At 33.1% G+C, this 21,920-nt stretch overlaps 2 protein-coding genes across 2 annotated transcripts in view; one reads left to right on the top strand and one right to left on the bottom strand.

The window, feature by feature from the left end:
- Window positions 1-10,842, bottom strand: part of LOC118183975 (G protein-coupled receptor 143-like) — a 59,688-nt gene extending 48,846 nt beyond the window's left edge. The window contains exons 1-2 of the mRNA XM_035353598.2: window positions 10,803-10,842; window positions 2,914-2,987 (exon numbers count right to left, since the gene is read on the bottom strand). The gene's annotated coding sequence lies outside the window, so the exon portion shown is untranslated. The remainder of the gene's footprint in view (window positions 1-2,913; window positions 2,988-10,802) is intronic.
- Window positions 10,843-11,156: 314 nt separating this feature from the next.
- Window positions 11,157-21,920, top strand: part of LOC118183976 (GTPase Era, mitochondrial) — a 48,837-nt gene continuing 38,073 nt past the window's right edge. The window contains exons 1-2 of the mRNA XM_035353603.2: window positions 11,157-11,365; window positions 11,442-11,579. Of these exons, the coding sequence (XP_035209494.1) occupies window positions 11,302-11,365; window positions 11,442-11,579 (202 nt within the window). The 5' untranslated portion in view covers window positions 11,157-11,301. The remainder of the gene's footprint in view (window positions 11,366-11,441; window positions 11,580-21,920) is intronic.

Genomic DNA, 21,920 nt, shown 5'->3' with positions numbered 1-21,920 from the left:
TTCATGTTGAATTCATTGGCGAGTACTCAAATAGTTAATCAATGATCACATTTCACCACATCGTGAACTTTTTCAATTGCTTCCAGCATGCATACAGACTGCTGCCGACTTGTGTGTGTGGATCATCTTTGACACTTTTGCACCCGTCTTGAAAGCGTTTAAAACATGCAAAAGTTCTTGAGCGGGATAATGCTTCCTCGCCGTAAACTTGTTTTGACATTTCGTAGATTTCCGCAGCTGTCTTGCCCAATTTGAAGCAAAATTTAATGTTAATTCTTTGATCTATTTTCACTTCGACAATAGGAATTCAAGAGCTATGTTTTAATGCGCCTTTCCACGAGAACCACTTACTTCAAAATGGCGCCGATTGCACTGCACATGCACAAGAAAACACTCTTCAATATGCAATTATTAGCACCATCTTCCGACTTTTCGTTCTCCAACAGTTACGTCAGTCCTGGAAATTAATAGCAGGATCTTGTAGAATAGAATGGCTGCTAAAAAATGCAGTACTTAAATCAAAATTATTAGTCTCTGAAAAATGGAAAAGGATTTTTTCTGATCGATATAATATCAAAGTATACGCTATCATCTTACATTCAAGGTCTTTCAGTCTATACAATGATGTAAGACTAAATTCAATTTATTTAAACATTTGTTCGATTTATAATGAAGAATTAAACTTTTGATCTAAAATTCGTCAGTTTTAACATCCATACCCGGGAAGGGGGGATAAAAATAAAAACAAGAGGATTATTTTTTGAAAAATTGGTAAATTACATTAGATGCACTGAAAAAACTTCATTTGAGAGATTTTTTTTTCTAGGCTATCTGTTAATACAAAAGACTGATATTCTGTTACTATTTACGAAAGGATATAGAAGTAAAAGTCAAAATTAGAGAAAAATTTATATCAAATTTTAAAAATCACAGTACAGCCTTATACTTTCATCTGAAATACACACTGTGCAAAATTTCAGAAATTCAGTTTGAAAGGTTAAACCCAAGTACCTATTAGTTGTTTTAACGTTTTTGTACTGAGGATGAATTCTCATATTTGTTACTATTAGAATTCTAAATTTCAAGAACACAGACCAGATATAAATCTTAACTAAAAGTTTACTTACATTATGTCTTGTAGGTACAGCTTTCAGTGGCCCATAAGTAGTGGTGGAGAAGTTTTTTAATTTGAATTTTACTTATAAGACACAATGTTAATAGATTTTTAATCAAGTTTTCTTCTTGTTTCTTATTCTTAAAAGATTAGATTTACCCTAGACTTCTAGCTGAGAGTGAAGATGAAAAATTATCTAAAGCACAAGATGTCGTTTTGTCATCCAGTTAGGTTTAACCTTACAACATAATATGATGTCTAAATAACTGCTAGCTACAAACTCTAAGCTTAAATGTGAGCAATTATAAGCAAACCACTCACTAAAATCAGATGGCAAACAAGTGGATAGCTCAAGAAAACAAATTTCTTCCTGTTTTAGTGCATTGTCAAAGCCTTCACCCTGAATTACAAATTCACTTGCTATATAAACTCCTCTTAATTTGCATTCTGGTAAAGAATGAAGAAATAGGTCACAGGAAAGAACTAGCATTAAAAATAAGATGGTATCTAAAATTAATCTCACAAGTTTGATAGAAAAGAATCAAAAATGAAATTTAAGAAGTGACCAAAACAAAAAAAACAAAAAAAAAAAGATAAATAGAGTATTCTTACAAGCACTTTTGGTGCATACTTAAATGAAAACTGAGTAAGCATTAAGTATACTTGCAGAGTTTCACAAATTAAAATTTGGGGTACTATTCGGTTTCGAGGGCCGTAAGAAAATTGCAGCAAAAACGTACGTGCAAAAGCGCCAAATCTAGCAAACGCGCCCATTTAACAACTCGCCAAATCTAGCGTACACGCTGATTTCAGATTACATAAGTTTATATAGATCTATATTTCTTAAGATGCCATTGAAATACTAGTTTAATTTTTTAATACTTTTTTGATTTTAAATCTTTTTTTGATATCCTATAGATTTAACAATTTGGGAATTGGCCATGACGAAAACTCGGCAATAGAATTTTGGGTAAAGTGCAGAATCAACCATTGCTTGACGCATTTTTAAGAATTGCACATACTCGGTATCCATGTGCACATCGACCTATTTTCACTTTAAAAAAAATCCTAGAATTGCACAAAAATGGTACTGGGCAAACCCTTGACTTTATCTATGTACACATCGACCTATTTTCACTTAAAAAGTAAAAAAAAAAATTGACATAAATCCAACTGTTTTTACCTTTGTAAAAAGCGGCAATCAAATAAGTGAGCGATTTTCTACTTTACCGAGAACATTTTCAAAGAAAAGGCATCATTCATTATAGAAAATTATGTTGGAACAACCAACGAGATGAAATTATGCTTTAGCGATATGTCGGTAGCGAAATAGCGATGCAGGCATCCATTCAGTTATGTTTAGCAATTTTTATATAAATTATAATAATGATCTGAAATAGTTATTTACTCTTATGCTTCCATTCAGTCATGTTTAGCTTTTTTCATATAAATTATGATAATAAAAACGTATTATATGAAGTTAATCTTTCATCTAAATTAAAACATCAATCTTAAATAGTTATTTACTATTGCACTTCCTTTCTTGCCGCATTTATTAGGGTTGCCGCAATTATTTTTGGCAGCATTGGCATCAACAATAGTTTGGCGATTTTTTACGGCCCTCGAAACCGAATAGTACCAAATTTGGTAACAATATAATTTTTTTTAATAATTCTTTTAAAAGTGTCAAGGACTTTGGAATTAGAATTACCTTTATATTTATTAACATTTAAGAAATTGTTCTTACATCACAAAATTTATACCAGATAAACACTAACTAAAATTATTATCCAATTTACCTTATTTGCTTGGTCAATGGTGGGGAAGGGGGAGAGAGATGATGTCAGAGGCAATACATATGATAGACACTAACCTAAAATTAAGAAAAAAAATTATAATAATATTGTAAAGAATATACCTTTTACTAAATGTAACTTGTGGCAAATCCTCAATAAGTCTGTAAGTGACTTATCACTGTGTCTAAGATGAAACAGAAATATAAGAAGTAGTAGTTCATAAGTAGATACACAGCACGGATAGCATAGTCTATAAACATCGAAGCATATAATGAGTCTGAAAGAGTCAACACTTGTGATTGACAACCGTTGAAGGTGAATGAAGTGCGCAATGAAGCAGTGATCAGATAGCAATTATAGAGATATTAAAAGAATTGGCAGTATTGCATAAAACCATTTCTGATAGAGTGTGTGTGGGGGGGGGATAGCATTACAGTACATAGGACAAGCACAATACAAGTACACAGCAAAAAGTCAGTAAGAGCAAGAACAGAAATGTTTGCATAAGAGATATAATAGATTATCATGGGTTAAAGTGGTGAAGAACTGCAAGCAGCCTTCCATGATTATCATTGTCATCATAATTATAGTTTAAAACAGGAATGGTGCTATTTCACACATCAAGAAATTTCATAAAAAACTTTTCTGCAAGTGCAGCAATATAAAGATGGATTTTAGGAATTTTAAGCTCACGGTGAACTGCTGAGTTCCTAATGAACCAACAACAATTCACCACATCCCCAAGCACAACATTTTGTAGAACTTGGAGCTTATGCATATTAGTATTACTACTATAATCCCAAACAGGACAGGCATAGGTGAGTATAGGATGCAAAAGGTAACCCTAAATAAGTACAATCAAAAGTCGTTAATTCGGACACCCATAATCCGGAATGATCTATAATCCGGACCAACTTTCTGCGCATGCGCGGCGTTGACACATGCGCATAGGCGTTTACGCATGCGTGTAAGACCTTTACGACTGCGCATATGTGTGTGCGCAAATGCAGAATACGTTTTCGCATGCGTGTTTAATGTATAACAGATGGTATAAGCTAAAATTATCTAATTATCTATTTCAGTTAATGTTGATGATTGCGTTGTTCCTTAATTTTTTAACTGGATGCGGCTTATTATTTTTTGCAGACTGTAAGAGGAATTTTATAAAAGTAAACTTGAACTTTCGATTATGTCAAATAGAATTTCCAATGCTGCAGCTCCCAAAGGATCTACAAAACGAAAGTATGTTTCGATGTCCGTCAAACAAAAAGTGGAATTGCTGCAAAAAATGGATAAAGACATGAAGAAAGTGACCCAGAGGTTATTGAAAATGAAAACATTTCGATTGACAAATTAGTCGGTATTCTCAACACAGCAATTATAGGACTTGAACAGCGGAACTTTGTAACTAAACAAGAAATTATGTCTGTTTAATATAATTAAAGAGAAAGTATTATCACATGAAACGAAGCAACTTACATTGAAGGAAATGTTTAATAAAGTAAACAAATAAAAATTAAGCTTTTTCTTTTTGTAAATTTTGATACCCTTTAGATCATAATTGTTCTTTATTTCATAAATTATGGTTTCATATTTTTAAATTTAGAATTTCTGCATGCCATCTTATGAGATTTAAACTGATGATCTATAATCCGGAAAAATCGATAATCCGGAGTCGCTGAAGTCCTGACGAGTCCAGATTAACGACTTTTGACTGTATTTTATTGTCAATAGAGAGAGCGGAGTTCCGAGCAGTTAAAGGGGCTAGTGTACGTTTACGCCTCTGGAACTTGGCTAAGGAGCTGTGTAATGTGAGGGGACCATGTGAGGCAGCGATCTAATGCAATACCAAGGATGTCGTACATATAGGCAAATAGTGAAGGATCCATTTTTCTTTTCTTGGTTAACAGGACAGTGTCAGACTTTTCGACACACATAAGCTCAATCATAACTATATGACTCTACACCTATATGCACTGTACCTGAACGAATACATATTAAAACATATGGTAAAAATGTATTTATGGGTGCCCCTTGGCGATATATGGACATGGAGTTTGTGCAATTCTTTGACTTGTTATTTTGGCTTTGTGTAGCACTACACAAATCCAAAATAACAAGTCAAAGAATTGCACAAACTCGGTATCCATAAACACAGCAATTTATTTTCACTTGAAAAAGCATCAGAGAATTCCACAAACTAGGCATTGCGTACTCCCTTGACTGTCCATGTACACATCGATATACAGTGGATTGACAAAAATATGGAAACACCTTGTGAAATGCATGTTTGAAAAGAAAGATTGATTTTAATGAAATATGTAGGTGGCGCTGGCGTTTTTGACTACTGACGCCACCTATACAACTTCGTAAATGTGCTAAACAGTTCAGTTGTTGTCAGAGTACTGTTATGTGAGGTTGTCATTGCATTATGTCAGAGTTAACAGACTTCGAACGTGGGCAAATTGTTGGAGCACGTATGGTAGGTGCTTCCATAAGCAAGGTAGCCGAGGTGTTTAGTGTTTCAATAGGTACTGTATCGAAGATTTATTCCGCATATTTGAAAAGCTGAAAAACATCATCTGCTAAATCACAGCGCGGACGAAAGTGTGTCCCGAGTGATCGTGACAGACGATCATTAAGGGCAATTGTGACGGAAAATAAGAAGACCACAGCTGCAAATGTTACTGCTGAAATGAATGTTTTGTTACCGAACCCTGTGAGTACCAAAACAATTAGAAGGGAGCTTCATAAACAGGGAATGGCTAGCCATGCTGCAATTGAGAAGCCACTCATCAGTGATGCTAATGCCCGTAACAGGAAAAGGTGGTGTTTAAGTCATAAACCTGGACTATAGAGCAGTGGAAGTGAGTAATATGGTCTGACGAGTCTTCTTTCACATTGTTTCCCACTTCTGGCCGAGTTTACGTCTAGAGAACACCATCTCAAGCCTATAATACAGACTGCTTGTTGCCAAGAGTGAAAAATGGCGGGGTTCTGTTATGCTTTGGGCAGCCATATCGTGGTTCTCTGCTAGCCCCATGATAACTGTGTCAGGGCACATGACTGCCAAGACTTATGTGAACATTTTGGCCGATCAAGTTCATCCCATGGTACAAACTTTGTTCCCCGATGGTGATGGTGTCTTCCAAGACGCCCCTGTTCACACAGCTCACATTGTCCAGGACTGGTTTTCTGAGCACGAGGATGAGTTGTCCCATCTCCCCTGGCCACCACAGTCACCAGACCTGAATATTATCGAACCTTTGTGGTCTACATTGGAACGGAAATTGCGTTCTCGTTATCCACCCCCAACATCGTTATCTGAACTTGCCACCGTTTTGCAGGAAGAATGGTATAATATTCCCTTGGCAAACATACAGGAACTGTAGTTATCTATTCCGATAAGACTGCAAGCTGTTTTGAATGCCAATGGGTTTCCTACACCATATTAAGCAAAGAAACATGTTTTTTTAAAGGTGTTTCCATATTTTTGTCCAACCCCTGTATTTTCACTTAAAAAGTTAAAAGAGCACCCAATTCTAGGTAAAAGTATATTTACGGAACATTCAACTACTCAGGTTACCATAAATGAAACAAGAAGCAGACGATACATGAAACAACAACTTTGTGACAAGGGGTACCCTTCAGTCTACTCTAACCAATGCTTTTTCCCTTTCACTCGAAATTGTACAGAAACTTCTAATTAATCTTACCACATTCAATCATTTTACCATGTAACACACAAAATAACCAACATACTTCCTAACCAACACATACACCCTTACAAACCTTTTCCCATGATTCAAAGTCATCGCAATCGTGGAACCAATTACATCATAATAGGGTTTCCATAACATTCAACTACTCAGGTTACCATAAATGAAACAACTTGGCGATTAATGAAACAATAACCTAGCAATAATTTATGGGGCACCCTTAAAGCTACTCTAACCAAACATACACTGAAATGCCATTGAATTAGGGACAGAGCTAGTCAATAACGAGTTGGGCCTCCTCTGGCCTTTATAATAGCTGCCAAATGACAAAGCATAGTTTCAATAAGTTTCTGGGAAGCATTCTACGGGAATGGCTTGCCAAACATTGGATAGAGCTGTCTATAATTTAAGATGAGTAGTTAGTGTTGTGTGATGATGTTTCGAACCTTTCTCCAAAATGTCCAATAGATGCTCAGTAGAATTTAAGTCAGGGCTTTTAAGTAGTCAATTTATGACAGAGAAGTTAAAAGAATGCTCATCCAACCAGGCAGTAGCCAACTAGGACCTGTGAGAGGTGTAGTTATCTTGCTGGGATACTCCATTTCCGTGTGAATGACAGGAAAACATAAATGGATGGAGATGATCGCCCAGCAACTCTACATACCGAATCATACTGAGGGAGGTTGGTACAAGTACCAAAGATCCCAAACACTGCCAACAGAAAACATTTCAGACTATGATTCGCACCATGGCCTTGCACAGTTCCAATCTGCCATACAGGCTTCATGAGTCTGACGCCATATTCTCAGCCTTCCATCGGTATTAATTAGTCGGAATCGAGACTCATCACTCCTTGCTACTGATTTCAAATCCACTAGAGTCTATTCTCTGTATTCAGCAAAGGTACTCTCGTGGGTCTACGGCTTCCGAAGCCCATATGGTGAAGCGAGCGTTGCATGAACCTTTTACTGACTGTACGACTGCCACTCTGATTCAGCTGGGTGATAATTTGAGATAACGTTTAGCTTCGTTGACTATGTACAATATGGCTGAGCCTTCTCACATCACGTTTGTTCTAGGTTAATTGTCCTTTGCAAATGTCTGAGATTGAAGCTGTCTAAATCAGAAGTTTTACCCATACTGGTAATTGAAACGACTGATTAACAACAACTATAGTACTACACAACTACATAAATCATATGTGCATTTACCAAAGCCTCTTTACATGAGCACAGATGCCGCACAGTGTTATAAAATTTGCATAGCCATGTCTATCCTTAATTCAGTGGCACTTCAGTGTATTTGAAGGCCACATTATATTATGTCACAGACCACTGTATGTCATGTTCATCGATAATCGGCTATAAATCTTGTTACTTGGCAACAGTTTCACAATCAATAGATAATACATTAGTGCTCTAAAAGCAGGATTATCTAGAAAACTTATGAAATTTCGAATTCCAGCTATATGAAAATTCTGGTACTCAAGCATATAAAAAATGCAATTCGTGTTAGAAAAGCCAAATCAATAAAGAATATTTTCACTCTAAAATTACAAAAAAAAAAAAAAAAAAAAAAAAAAAAAAAAAAAAAATCTTATTTGTAATGAATTTGAATATCAAAAGTCTGCATTTAAAATTATAAAAGACTTCGAAAAAAAAACACATTTCAATCTCATAGCACATGCATTTTATAGACCTTAAACATTAAAACAGAACTCCTGATTTGATTGTGAAATCCCATCAAACATGAAAGTTGGCAGAGATGTTGCCAATCATTCCAACAGAAGTTTAAACAAACTCATCATTCTTTATCTAGTTAGATAATAATAAAAAATAAAAAAAAAATTTTTTTTTAAATTACAAATTATGGATAGACTATATAAAAATTTAAATCACTCATCATTTTTCCCATTACACTGCCATTATTGATCCATTTTCAAAATCACTTATCAAGGCTTTTTTTTTTTTTAATGTTTGGAATCTTTAGCTTTTAAAATACTGCATTTTACACGGTCCAAAATATGTCTTTTTTCCAAAATGTGAGGCAAACTTAAAATTTATATTCTTCTTAATAAAAACTAAACTTGCTTATCAAGAATTAATTGAATTTACATTAAACTTGAAGAAACTTCTCATGATTGTGTTAGGACATCATGCTAATCCATTATTGGCACTAAATCACATTTTTTTTATGACAATGTATATGTGTTAATAGTATTACAAGCTGGCACTGCAAATCTCTCATTTAATAAATTTTTCAGGTTAAAATGTTTAGCACTTATATATTAAAACAACAAAATTATAGAAGTCGCCATATTTTGACAATGTACCAAATTATGACAAGCATATGCATAACCATTCTTCTGGCACCCACGCTCATAGCAATACTTGAGTCAAAGAATACTGCCAATTTTGCATGTATTCTTTTTGTTACATTCCAAGCTCCAACAGTTTTTATAAGCAAATTGTTATATTATTTTGCTTAGTTTTAAAATATGAACTTGTGGAATTTGTCAGCAATGGAAGAAACTGTGGTAAAATTTCTGCAGGAATACGGAATTTTGCTGAAAATTTTTTACGATAATGCATTTCCTAGACAGCTGCTGTTCCTTAAGATTGCATGAAGCTGAGTCTCCAGATTTTCCTGATGCTTTTTATAGTAAAAACAGATTGTTGTATATTTTGAGAGAAATACAAGACAAAAATATTACAGATAGATTTGAAGAAGAATATAAGTTTTTAATTTTTTTAATGTATCACATAAGCCTTTTTTAATAATTTAAATTTGTATTTTAAATTGGTAAAGTATACTTTCTTTTCATGTTGTTAATGTTTACCGACATATGATAACTATCAATAGTTAGGGAATCTTTCTGAAAAAGGCATGAAAACCACCAACTTGCACCATATAGGTAATTTTGATCTTTTCATTTGTAAAAAATGAACAAACTGTGAAGGCAGTTGCATTAATGCATAAGTACCAAATTGTTTTCTAAAATATCCCAGTTACTTCCCATTGGTTGGATGCGAGATAATCAGGCTTTTATGGTACTGAATATTTTGAAATGACATTTGAAATCATTGTCAAAAAACCTTAATCTGCAAAATAATTCCAAATTCTGTTAAGTGTATTTCGAGACAATGACCCTGAGCATATCACTATCAATGTGTAGCTCTGGCTGCTGTTTAATATTGTTAAAATATATAACTACTAACACGCACGTTTGGTATAAATGAAATATAAAACAGAAACAAAATAGTTCTTTAAAAACAGTTAAAATTAGTAACACAAAATTAGTGAAAATAGATTAGGCAGAAATAATAAAACATCTAACTAAATCCATTTCAAAATGATTATACCACATTTTTATAAATTAATAATAATACAATATTACAAAAATTAAAAAATATATATATACACACACACGGTACTATTTTTTTGGCTTGATTTACCAACCTAAAAGGAAAATATTAATTTTCAGACACTATATTTTATTTTTGAAAAAGAACATTCACTTAAAAAGAACGATGAGTACATATAGACTTCTAAGGATACCATATTTTATAATTTAAATCTAACATATTTGCAATTTTTGACAGTATTTTAGTAACTCTCAAGTATCTCATATTTTGTGAGACACTGTATATAATTTATGAGACATTGCATATAATAATTCTGCAGAATAAAATTAATTATTAATTGAATTCAAGAACTGAATGTTATGAAAGTTTTATTACTTTATCTTAATAACTTGACACTGACTTTAACTAATTTGCTTAAATTTATGCGAACTAAAACATATAATTTCTTATAGCTGATGATTATATAATACAAAGCGTATCTGACCTTGGCTTAAAAATTCCTCATTGTTTTCCAATAAAAAGAAGGTTTCCCAATAAAAAAAGGACTAGTAAATGACTATCTCTAACTTTTCAAGTTTCATTTTAATTCCGAAAAGAATTTTAAAATACTAAAAAAATTTTTTTAAAGTTTTAAATACCAATGGATGTGATACACACTGACATCTCATATTAAAAAATAAAATTTTTGCTTTCACACATAAAAAAAAAAAAAAAAATGATAGTAAACACAGTATTGACACAAAAATTTGACGATACAGACAAATTATTGCGATTTCGAATGCAACAAAAATTTTTCTATATCACGTACAGTTAATCAAATATAACAATTTTTGGATAGTCCGGCATTTCTTACCTTATTTTCTTTTTTTTGTTTATAAACAAAACACGGGATCTTAGATTTATTGCCATTCCTTGAATGACTAACGCAATCTCCGATATCTACTCCAAAAATAGAAACAGACTTAAATGTTTTAAATTTCGTGTTGAAGAATAACTTTATTTAGAAACATAATCTGATTACGCATGAATTCCTTTTCACCATTGCTTTTCTATTATAAAATATTCACCCATAAATTAGACAAATTATAAGAAACAGATTCAAATTTTGTCTATGAACGTACGAGTGCAAAAGCTGTAAACAAATAGCTGTCTAGCCAAAAGACTGTGCTAGTGCAAAACAACATATGGCTGTCGAAATGCAGGACTATTAAATGTAGAATTCTGCGAAATATGAAATGACAAATATATTGAATTAAATTTTCATTTTGTAGGAAATAACCATTAGAAAAAATATATTTAAAGTTTAAATGGCTTTTTCTAGTTTTAGTAAATACGCATTTCTATATATCAGAGGCCCTCTTTTGCTGAATGGTAAAGTAAAGGTTTTATTTTTCTGATTTTCTTTTGTTTTTTTCTTTATGTTTATTATTAAATTTTATGTTAACAGCAAGGGCTATTGGAAATGTGTCTGCACCTTTTGGAGTTGCATGTAAAGGAGATGTATCCGTCGAAGTACACGAAGGACCAGTTAACTCGTCCATTGAATCGCATAATGACGATACGAAAAAAGTGCCTTTAACTTTAGGTAAATGAAAATTTGACTTTTTTTTAAAAAATATTTAAGGATTTTTTTAATATATTAAAATTGTTTTGTCTGAGAAACAGGACAAAGTAGTTGGATACAATGTTATTTCTATGAATTAAAAATGTAGTTGTTAATATGAATTTGCGCCTATATTAAAGAAATCTTATAATTAAATCAGTTTGATGGTCCCAAGGAAATCTAAAACAAGATTTTAGGTACTTTTACGAAGCATAAAATTAAAACAAATGTTCAAATTTTTTTTATAATAATAATAATAATAATAATAATAGTAATGAAATTTGCTTAATGCATCTTAATTATTATAATTGCATTTTAACTTTTATTCGGCCAAATGATTTTTTTTTCCTATACATTCAGAAGTTTAATTTCGTATATTTATGAAAGTAAATGAATAAAATTATAAATTACTGTAGAAAAGATGTATATTCTTAAAAGAAAATATTTTTAGTTGTGTTTAGATTGGTGAGAAGTACTTTAAAAAAATCTGTGCATTGAGATTTAAAACAAAAAGATGTAAATTCTTAAAAGAAAAAATTTTGGTTTAATCCTAGTATCCGGTGCACACGGATTTGGCTACTTCTGGCGACTTTATGATGAGCAGTAAAAAACGCGACATATACGATGAGTAGTAAACGGGTCATTCAAAGAATATATATAGTTATACATAGTATATACTATGTATATAGTGTATATACTATGTATATACACTATGTGTATGTGTACTACTATGTGTGTATATACATATACTATGTATATACACATAGTATATAGTGTATAGTCTATATACATAGACGTTCTTTGGATTACTTTTGGTGTTGGCGATAATTTTCAACATCGTGCCAAAACTGCACCGTATACTAGGATATTACCAAAATTTTTAGTTGTGTTTAGATTGGTGAGAAGGACTTTAAAAAAACTGTGCATTGAGATTTAAAACAAATCTATGCATTGAACTTATGAATTAAATCAATATTACTATTCTTAATAACCTAAGGAAATAGGTAACAATAGTAACTTGTATTTTTCTTAAAAACTGTAAAATTTGAATTTTTAAAAATTTTTCTCTATCTTGTTATTTTCCAAAATAAAACTGCTTATAACAATTAAGAATTGCAGTATTTTCTAATTATCCAAACCTCCACCAAAAAGGCACAAACTTGTTGGAGAATTTAGAGAGCGTTTGTGAACTTGTTGACTACTTTTGGAGGGAAACTTTTTTTTTGAGTATCTTTATATCCATTTTGGTAATGCATCTGGTAACATTATTATTATTATTATTTATTTATTTATTTATTTTTGTTCATTAAAATAATAAAACCATTACCTTTTTTGAGAAAACCTTTTGTATTTTTTGGTACTGCGATATTATCACAACCACCTTGTCACAATTTGGTGATTTTTTAAGAAGGAAAAGAATGATAATAATTTATTTTTAAATAAATGGTCGCGGTACAGTATTGTTATTGTTGCAAACGGCTTTCGAGATTCCGCGAGGGCGATCATAAGTAGTAGTAGATTTGGCATTATCTCAATCACCTTCGCACAATTTGATGATTTTTTTTTTAAGAAAAAGAATAATTTTAAATCGTCTTCGATTTGAAATAACTTTCTTAAGTTATTTTATATCATATGTGTTATTAAGTATACATTTTAATAATATTTATCTTGTTATTTTCCAAAATAAAACTGCTTATAACAATTAAGAATTGCAGTATTTTCTAATTATCCAAACCTCCACCAAAAAGGCACAAACTTGTTGGAGAATTTAGAGAGCGTTTGTGAACTTGTTGACTACTTTTGGAGGGAAACTTTTTTTTTGAGTATTTTTATATCCATTTTGGTAATGCATCTGGTAACATTATTATTATTATTATTTATTTATTTATTTATTTTTGTTCATTAAAATAATAAAACCATTACCTTTTTTGAGAAAACCTTTTGTATTTTTTGGTACTGCGATATTATCACAACCACCTTGTCACAATTTGGTGATTTTTTAAGAAGGAAAAGAATGATAATAATTTATTTTTAAATAAATGGTCGCGGTACAGTATTGTTATTGTTGCAAACGGCTTTCGAGATTCCGCGAGGGCAATCATAAGTAGTAGTAGATTTGGCATTATCTCAATCACCTTCGCACAATTTGATGATTTTTTTTAAGAAAAAGAATAATTTTAAATCGTCTTCGATTTGAAATAACTTTCTTAAGTTATTTTATATCATATGTGTTATTAAGTATACATTTTAATTTTAGTTTGATATTTATCTGGGAAAACAATTGATAAAACTTCTTACAAATGGTATCTCACGCTTTTAATTATTACAGTCTACCTTAGTCTTAAAGGACCTTTTTTAATTTTACCAAGCAAAATGTAACACTTAATTCTTTACACCAGCAATATATAAAACTGACTGCTGTAGTAAATGGCAGACAATTATCCACGAACCAATTACCGCTTCAAATGCGGACGCGCTCAATATACTTTTTCATGCCACATTTCTAAAAGGATTGTTTTTCAAAATGCAAATTTGAATATTCCTGCCTTTATGGCAAAATACTATAGTCCAGCAAAAACTTCACAGGCGTTTGCAGGTGCATATTTCAAAATTTAGCTGAAGACCAAAAACATCGCAATTTTCCATTAGAGCTTGTAATACAACCAAAACAGCATGCACAAAAATGGCAATGTTGATTATTCAGATTTTACAGTCACCGATATAGTTACCTAAAGAATTGTTATGTGCATGAATCTGGCAGTTTGGCGATTTCAACTAAGGCGGTTACAATAATATTCAGAGTACCTATTTTTGTTGTGCTGTTCTCTTTCTCTATACAGCTATCTGTTTTCCTTACACAGCTGTCTTTTTCTTCCACCCTTCTGTCCCAACCTTTCTTTTGAAGGGGGGATATGTAAGAAAAATAAAGAATATGCAAAAGATTAAATTAGCAACATAAATTTCCTTTCTCAATTCTAAAAACAGTAACCTCTTTTTGTACTACGTCATTTCCAGAAAAGTCTAACTCTGATAATGTAAATGGAACTGAAGCTCAAAATTTAACCAATCACAGTTTAGCTGTACTTTGTGCACTTATTTTGTATAAATAGTTAATAATAGCATAGTTTCTCTCTGGTACACATTCTGAGTTGGAATTTGCTTTGAGCTGGTTGCCTTTTCAATCACGTCCAGATCGGGTTTTTCAACGCATCGTCTGTGCATCCATTTGGATATTTTTGCTTTTCTTTGGAGTACGCCTTCCGGTATTTCACCGAAGCTGCTGCTCTGGATTTAGGTAAGATATTTTTGCTTTTTGATTCCCTCGCTATGCTTTACCTCGGTGAAATATGAGTGAGTGTCAGCCATCCGCAAATTTAGATAATGAAATCTCAGCCGCCGAACAAGCCTTCGGTAGAATTAATATACACTTAGAGAGAGCTAATCTCCCACCCAATGTTAGCTCTTACACAACCCTAAAAAATCAAGCCATTGCTGATCTCCTTAAATTCAACTCAGTTGAAAACAAAACTAGCGATGATCTCAAACGTATAGCGGAACTTGAACGCATCATTCAAGATTACGACGCATTCTTAAATCTGGCCGTCATGCATAAAAATCAAACAAACAATTTTATTATGGAAAATAACAACGAAAGCGATGCTATGTTAAAAGCAAAAGCATCTAATAAAACACAAAAAAGCGATGCAAAAAATATAGAGCATTCGACTATATCTAAGAATAAGAAAAAGAAAATTACTACTGACAGCGACGGGTTTAAAACCCCCCGCATCACGCATAAACGAATGCATTCAAATTCATCGGAAGCTGAACTACCCGTACAGAAAAATAAGTTCAATGACCTACAGGACGATGACTGCATGGAGCAGGAATCGAACTCAGAGTCCGCAGGATTTACTCTCGCCAAAAAAAGCACTGGACGTATTCCCCCAATTGTTCTCTCAGATTTTACAGCCAACTGGGATACGTTAAAAGAGGAAATCGAAAATTTAGGAGTAAAAAAAGTCAAAGGCACAGACTTTGATGTTGAGTGTATCTCCTGTGAGGAAATCTCACAGGAGATACACTCAACATCAAAGTCTGGGATAAAGATGACTATCGCGCAATCACGGAGGTTCTGGCCAAACGAGGTGTGCAATTCCACACATACAAAATTAATTCCGAAAAATCAATCAAAGTAGTAATTAAGAAACTGCCTAGAAACTCAAACGTGGAAATAATTCACAAAGAACTCACTGAACACGGAATTCCTGTAGAAAAGATACGTCAGCTCGAAAGATTCCGAGAAGGAAAAATTGTTAAACTACCTATATTCTTAGTCGAGGTCAAAAGAAACGAAAAGGGTAAACAAATCTACCAAATAAAGCAACTTCGTGGATTAGACGTCATAGTCCGTGCTTACAAATCCAGACCTGGCCCTGTGCAATGCCACAGGTGCTAGAGATACGGACACACTCGAGATCTATGTCATTACAAACCTAGGTGTCTTAAATGCGCCGAACCGCACGAAACTTACACCTGTAAGAAGAACAAGGACAAACTTCCAGCGCTCTGCGTTCTGTGCGGCAATTGCCACCCGAGCAACTCGAAGGAATGTAAATACCATCCGGATAACCTACCCAAAAGAGTCTTCAATAAGAGCAATCAAAACGAGAAAAAGCATGAACAGAAACAATTTCAATTAAATAAAGAAGATTTTCCTACTCTCCCTGGAGCTACGGAAAACGAAAATACTAAAAATCAACCAAGCTGGACAACTTAAAAGGAAAACAAAAATAAACAAGAAAGTGAAGCTAAAGAAGTTTCATTTTTTGAGTGGATAAAAACCCAACTCCTAAAAGCGAAAGAATTCTTTACAGAATTTAAAAAAGCAAAAAACATCATGGGTAAACTCGAGGTCGGAATGGCCGCAATTGAATATTTCACTTCTTTAGACGATGACTTTTAGACCTCATAGCAATATAAACGCGATGATTTCAGCTACCAATAGCTTCTTAAAAATTTCCTATTTCAATGCGAACGGTGTCATAAAACAATATCAAGAAATTAAAGATTACTTGGATAAGTACAACATTGATGTCATGATGATAGGTGAAACTCACCTTAAAGCTTGCGATAAATTTAAAATAAATGGCTACAATATTATAAGGAAAGACAGAACCCGAAGTAGATGGGGTGGTACTGCAATTATCATTAAAAATCACTTAAAGCATACTGAATATGATCTTTCTCACAATAGTCTGCTCGAATTTACTTCAGCTATCATTTATACTGCTTTAAATGAAGCCTACCTATTTATTTCTATTTACAATCCTCCTAATAATCTGATGACTAATAATGACCTGGATATCTTAACCTCCACCAACTTCCCGACTATCATCGCAGGGGACTTGAATGCAAAGCATAATGCTTGGAATTCTAGAGGATCTAATAGCAATGGAAACATTTTACATAACTATTTAATTAGCAACGACCTCAATTTTGCTGCTCCCACTTCTCCAACAAGATTTGGTGCTAACGGAAACGGCGAAGTTTTGGACATTGTACTTCTTAAAAATATTCCTCATACCCCTCTCTTAGAAGTAATAACAGACTTAAATTCTGATCATCTTCCAGTGAACTTCGACTTTTATGGCTTTTATCCCCCGTTAAAGAAACACAGAACTAAGATAAATTGGACCCAATTCTCTGATACTATGAAAGACTATAATTGCAGAAATAATTATAATCGTTGCGGTGATATCGAAGATGAAATTTATAAATTCACCACTAAAATGAAAGATGCAATCAATAATGCGACTTATCCCTGCAAAAGCACTAATTTTCTCTCCCTTCCTAAATATATAAAAGATTTTATTACAGAGAAGAATAGAAAACATAAGGAATGGCAGCGGTCCGCAGACCCTCGTGCCAAAAGGCACATCAACGTTTTAAACAGGAAAATCAAGCAGGAAATTATGGAATTCAGAAACAAAAAATGGGACTTTCTCCTATCAAACCTGGATCCTCAAGATCAAGCAGTATGGAAAATTGCTAAATCTCTAAGAAATAGCAGACCAAATCAAATTCATGCAATTCATCACATGGGAATCTCCTATCAATCTGAGGATGAGATTGCTAATATAATGGCTAATGAATTAGAGAAAATATTTCAACCTCACCCGCCTGAGAATAACTCCCAAGAAGAAGAAATTAATTTTACCATTGACAGTATTAACAATTATCCTATAACAAATTTCATTCCCTTTACTTCACCAAGAGAAGTAAGAGAAATTATTCACAAACTCAAGCCTAGGAAAGCCAAAGGCTATGATCAGATTAGCAATGAAGCACTTAAAGCTCTTCCTAGACGTTGTATTACTAACATAGTCAATATTTTTAATGCCTGCATCCGAAATAATTATTTCCCTCAGCAATGGAAACACTCCATAATAGTCAATATCTTAAAACCAAAGAAAGATCCTAAACTCATCACTTCCTACAGACCTATCAGTCTTTTACCTTCATTAGGAAAAGTATTTGAGAAAATCCTCTGCTCAAGGCTCACTAACCATCTCGAAAGACTCAATTTAATAGATGATCTGCAATTGGGCTTCCGCAGTGGACACTGCACGACTCATCAAATTCTCAATTTGGTGGAATTTGTTTCGCAAGCCTTTACTAAGAAAAACGGGGTGGCTGCATGCTATCTCGATTTCGAAAAGGCCTTTGATAGAGTGTGGCATGCAGGCCTCCTGCATAAATTGAATAATTTTATGCTTCCAAACAGTTTCGTAAAACTCATTAGTTCCTATCTGAAAAACAGGACTTTTCAAGTTCGCTGTGGTGACGCCTTATCTGTCAGAAAAAGAATTCATAGCGGGGTGCCGCAAGGATCCGTTCTTTCCCCCCGGCTCTATAATGTTTATATCAATGATTTCCCGCACCCATTCAACACGAAAATACTCAAATATGCTGACGACACTGTAGTACTGACTGAATCCAGAAGTCCCCAGCTCGCTTTAAGTAATTTACAAATGCATCTCAATATGATCAATCACTGGTGCAAGACTTGGAAAATTAAGCTCAACGCCTCTAAATGTTGTATTGTGCTCTATCGGAGATACAAAACAAGATTAAGAGTTAAAACTGATATCTACTTAGATAGAACTCTAATCCTTTTAGCTAATTCCTATAAATATTTAGGTGTTTACATAGATAAATCTCTCAACTTCAAAGATCATATTTCTTATATCTTAAACAAAGCAAATGCAGCCTACATGGCAATTTATCCTATTATCGGCAAAAAATCGAAGCTCAGTCTAAAAATAAAGAAAACATACATATCTCTAATTCGACCGATCATGCTATATGCAGTGCCAGCATGGGCAATCGCCAATAAAACTGAGCGCAAAAAATTGGATATACTTCAAAATAAAATTCTACGTAGCATTGTGAATGCACCTTGGTACGTGAGAAACTCTATAATTCATAATGACCTGGATATTCCATCTGTGCATAACTTTATACTCATGACAGCTCACAACTTCTTCGAGAAGATGAAGCATAGTCAGTATAACGCAATTAAACAAATGTTGGATTATGATCCAACCATTGAATATACTGTCAAACGCCCAAGGACAATTCATCACAATTCGTTATGGTGGTAACTTGTAAAATTTAATTTTAAAATTTACTTGAACTCTAATTGGACTCTATCCTATTATTTGTGTTGCATCTTATACTTATGTTAATCAAGAAAATTTTTTATTCAAGATTTTTATGTTACTATTTCATTTTTTAAAATTATTTTGTATGAATTTTTACTTTATCGTATGATTCTACGAACTTTTGAACTTTTTATGGCCTATCTAACTACTGCATACTTCTGAAGGACTTTGAACTCTTATGCCATTCACAGCTTCAAACTGTCTTCGCGCCATTTTCATGATGTCTCACTATTGCTTATCCTGCACTCTTACTAGCTATATTGAGCTCACCACCTGCATTTGCCATACAACTCACTGAACCTGCCTACATGCTTCAATTTAATGCCATTGCTTACCACTGCACAATTTTTATGATGAACGCCTACTTTCGTAAGTATTAAGATATGCCTGCTCACGCAGCTGACTTTTCTTCGCCCACGGGTGTTGGTACTTCCCTAGTACCATTTATTTGAAAATATCTTTGCCTAGTGCACTTTAATGCGATCTATTGGCAAAAACTCTTTAGTAGTTAATGATCAGAAAAAAGTAAGTCATAAGTCATAAAGTTTCTCTCTGTTCGCCTGCGTGCTGGCAACTTGTCGCTTGGCCTCTGCTAGCTATTCGTCATTATGTAAAATGTAATTGCATGTCTAAAATTATGGCGAGCATTTAGCACCCCTAGTCTTCTACAGTTATGTATTAAGAAGTTCGTCATTCAAGAATAAATAATGGGTACTTTTCCATTTTGCCGGTGCAAACGATAAAGTCGCCAATAATGGTACAACTGATGCCAAATGGAATATCTTCGCTGGTAACCTTTTACGCTTCAGTTTCAAAACAAGTTGCAGCCTTTTCTGATCAGATTGATTGTTTCTTTCAATACTGGCATACAATTACATAGAATGTTTACAAGATAGTTGAATTTTATGCCCTAAGACCATTCGCGGTAATTAAGTCAATTAGGATGCAATCACACTGCTCACCCGAAGGCGAAAATATAGAAAATGCAAAATTAGGGGATAAATTCATCAATTCTAAAAAGAATGCACTGCGGTTTTACATAATTTCTGAGTAAGCTATTCGTACAAATTGATATAATTCTTTCATTTAAACTTGTATTCCAAATTAAGATTTAACTTGAAATCAATGTAGTTAATTACTGAGAGAATTATATTTTTGCAGTGTAGTTTACGCGAGATGGGATCACTTGGGGTCAAGTGATATGAACCGGCGAATCGGGATGTTGAATCATGAAAGCATAGTAAATTCTTAAATTAATGTTTTTTTACAAATTTATTTTCTTTATTTATTGGCTTCTTACAAAATTTTAAATCATATTAAAATGTTTATGCCTGCAAAATAAAAAATTCTTAGAACCAGCATTTGTTAACATTTTTTATGTGTATACTATATGCTGTCACCAACAAAGTCTGCTTGGCGAGATTTGCGCCGGTGAAACGGAAAAGTACCAAATAATGTTTAACTATCAAGCTGGTCATGCTTCTACAAAATGCATGCGATCATCCATTTTGCCGAAATGCCCAGTCATCTAATGCAGCAGTTTTCCGGCCATACCTGAAAGTAAATTATTTTCATCTTCTGCGAAAAAGTATGATTATTACATACATATACCTGTGATGCTTTTTTTGATAATATTATGGGTTGCCATATGAATATTTTCTTGCAGTACTTGCATATTAATGCAACCACCTTTGTGCAGTTTAGCGATTTTTGATTTATTACAGATGAAATGGTAAAAGTTACTTATATGGTTTAAGATGGCAGTTCTTGTGCCTCTATTTTAGAAAGTTTCCCAAATTGTTGATATTTGTGGTAAGTCGGTAAATATTATCAACATATCAGAGGAAAGCATACTTTAGCAATTTGAAATGCAAATTTGAATTATTGAATAAGGATTATGTGATGCATTAAAAAAATAAAACATTTACATTTTTTTTTTTCAAATCTTTGTGTAATATTTTTTCACTATTCTTCTCCCAAAATACACAGTGATCTGTTTTTGCTTAAAAAAAAAATCAGTTAATTGTGGAAACATGGTTTTGTACGATTTTCGGCGATAACAGCTATTGAGGAAATGCATTTTCCAATTGTTCTCTTTAGACAGTTTTCAGCAAAATTCTGTCTTCTTGCAGATATTCTACTACAGTGTCTTCCATTTACTGGCAAGTTCTACAAGCTCATATTTTGAATGTGAGTTAAGAAGCAAAATATTTCATTTATATATATATATATATAAACCTTTGGAACTTGCAGTATATGCTGTCATACAGCGATAGCAGCACCCTCACCTGAAGTAGAAGTTAGATGCTAGACAGGAATGGCGCATTAAGCCATATCCTTTGATTTGTAGAATTTTCCATATGTTGATTAAGTAACTAATTAATTAACTGTACATATTGTAAATAAATGTTTAACTTAACCTTGTCAAATATAGATCAATTATAGATATAGATATAATGTTCTTCATATAAAAAGATTTTAGATATGGTAGAAGTTTCGCGTTAGAATTTAAAACCCCTTTCGCAACATGGTGCATCAGCTTCACGAACTTTTGGCCAATTTAAAAATTTGTGTTTTTTAATTTTGGATAGCACTT

This window comes from Stegodyphus dumicola, chromosome 1, assembly GCF_044657685.1.
Source record: "Stegodyphus dumicola isolate Sdum_Otavi_A_Nest chromosome 1, ASM4465768v1".
Taxonomy (NCBI): Eukaryota; Metazoa; Arthropoda; class Arachnida; order Araneae; family Eresidae; genus Stegodyphus; species Stegodyphus dumicola.
Note: the sequence above shows the minus strand (reverse complement) of the source record. Positions and strands in the feature narration are given on the sequence as shown.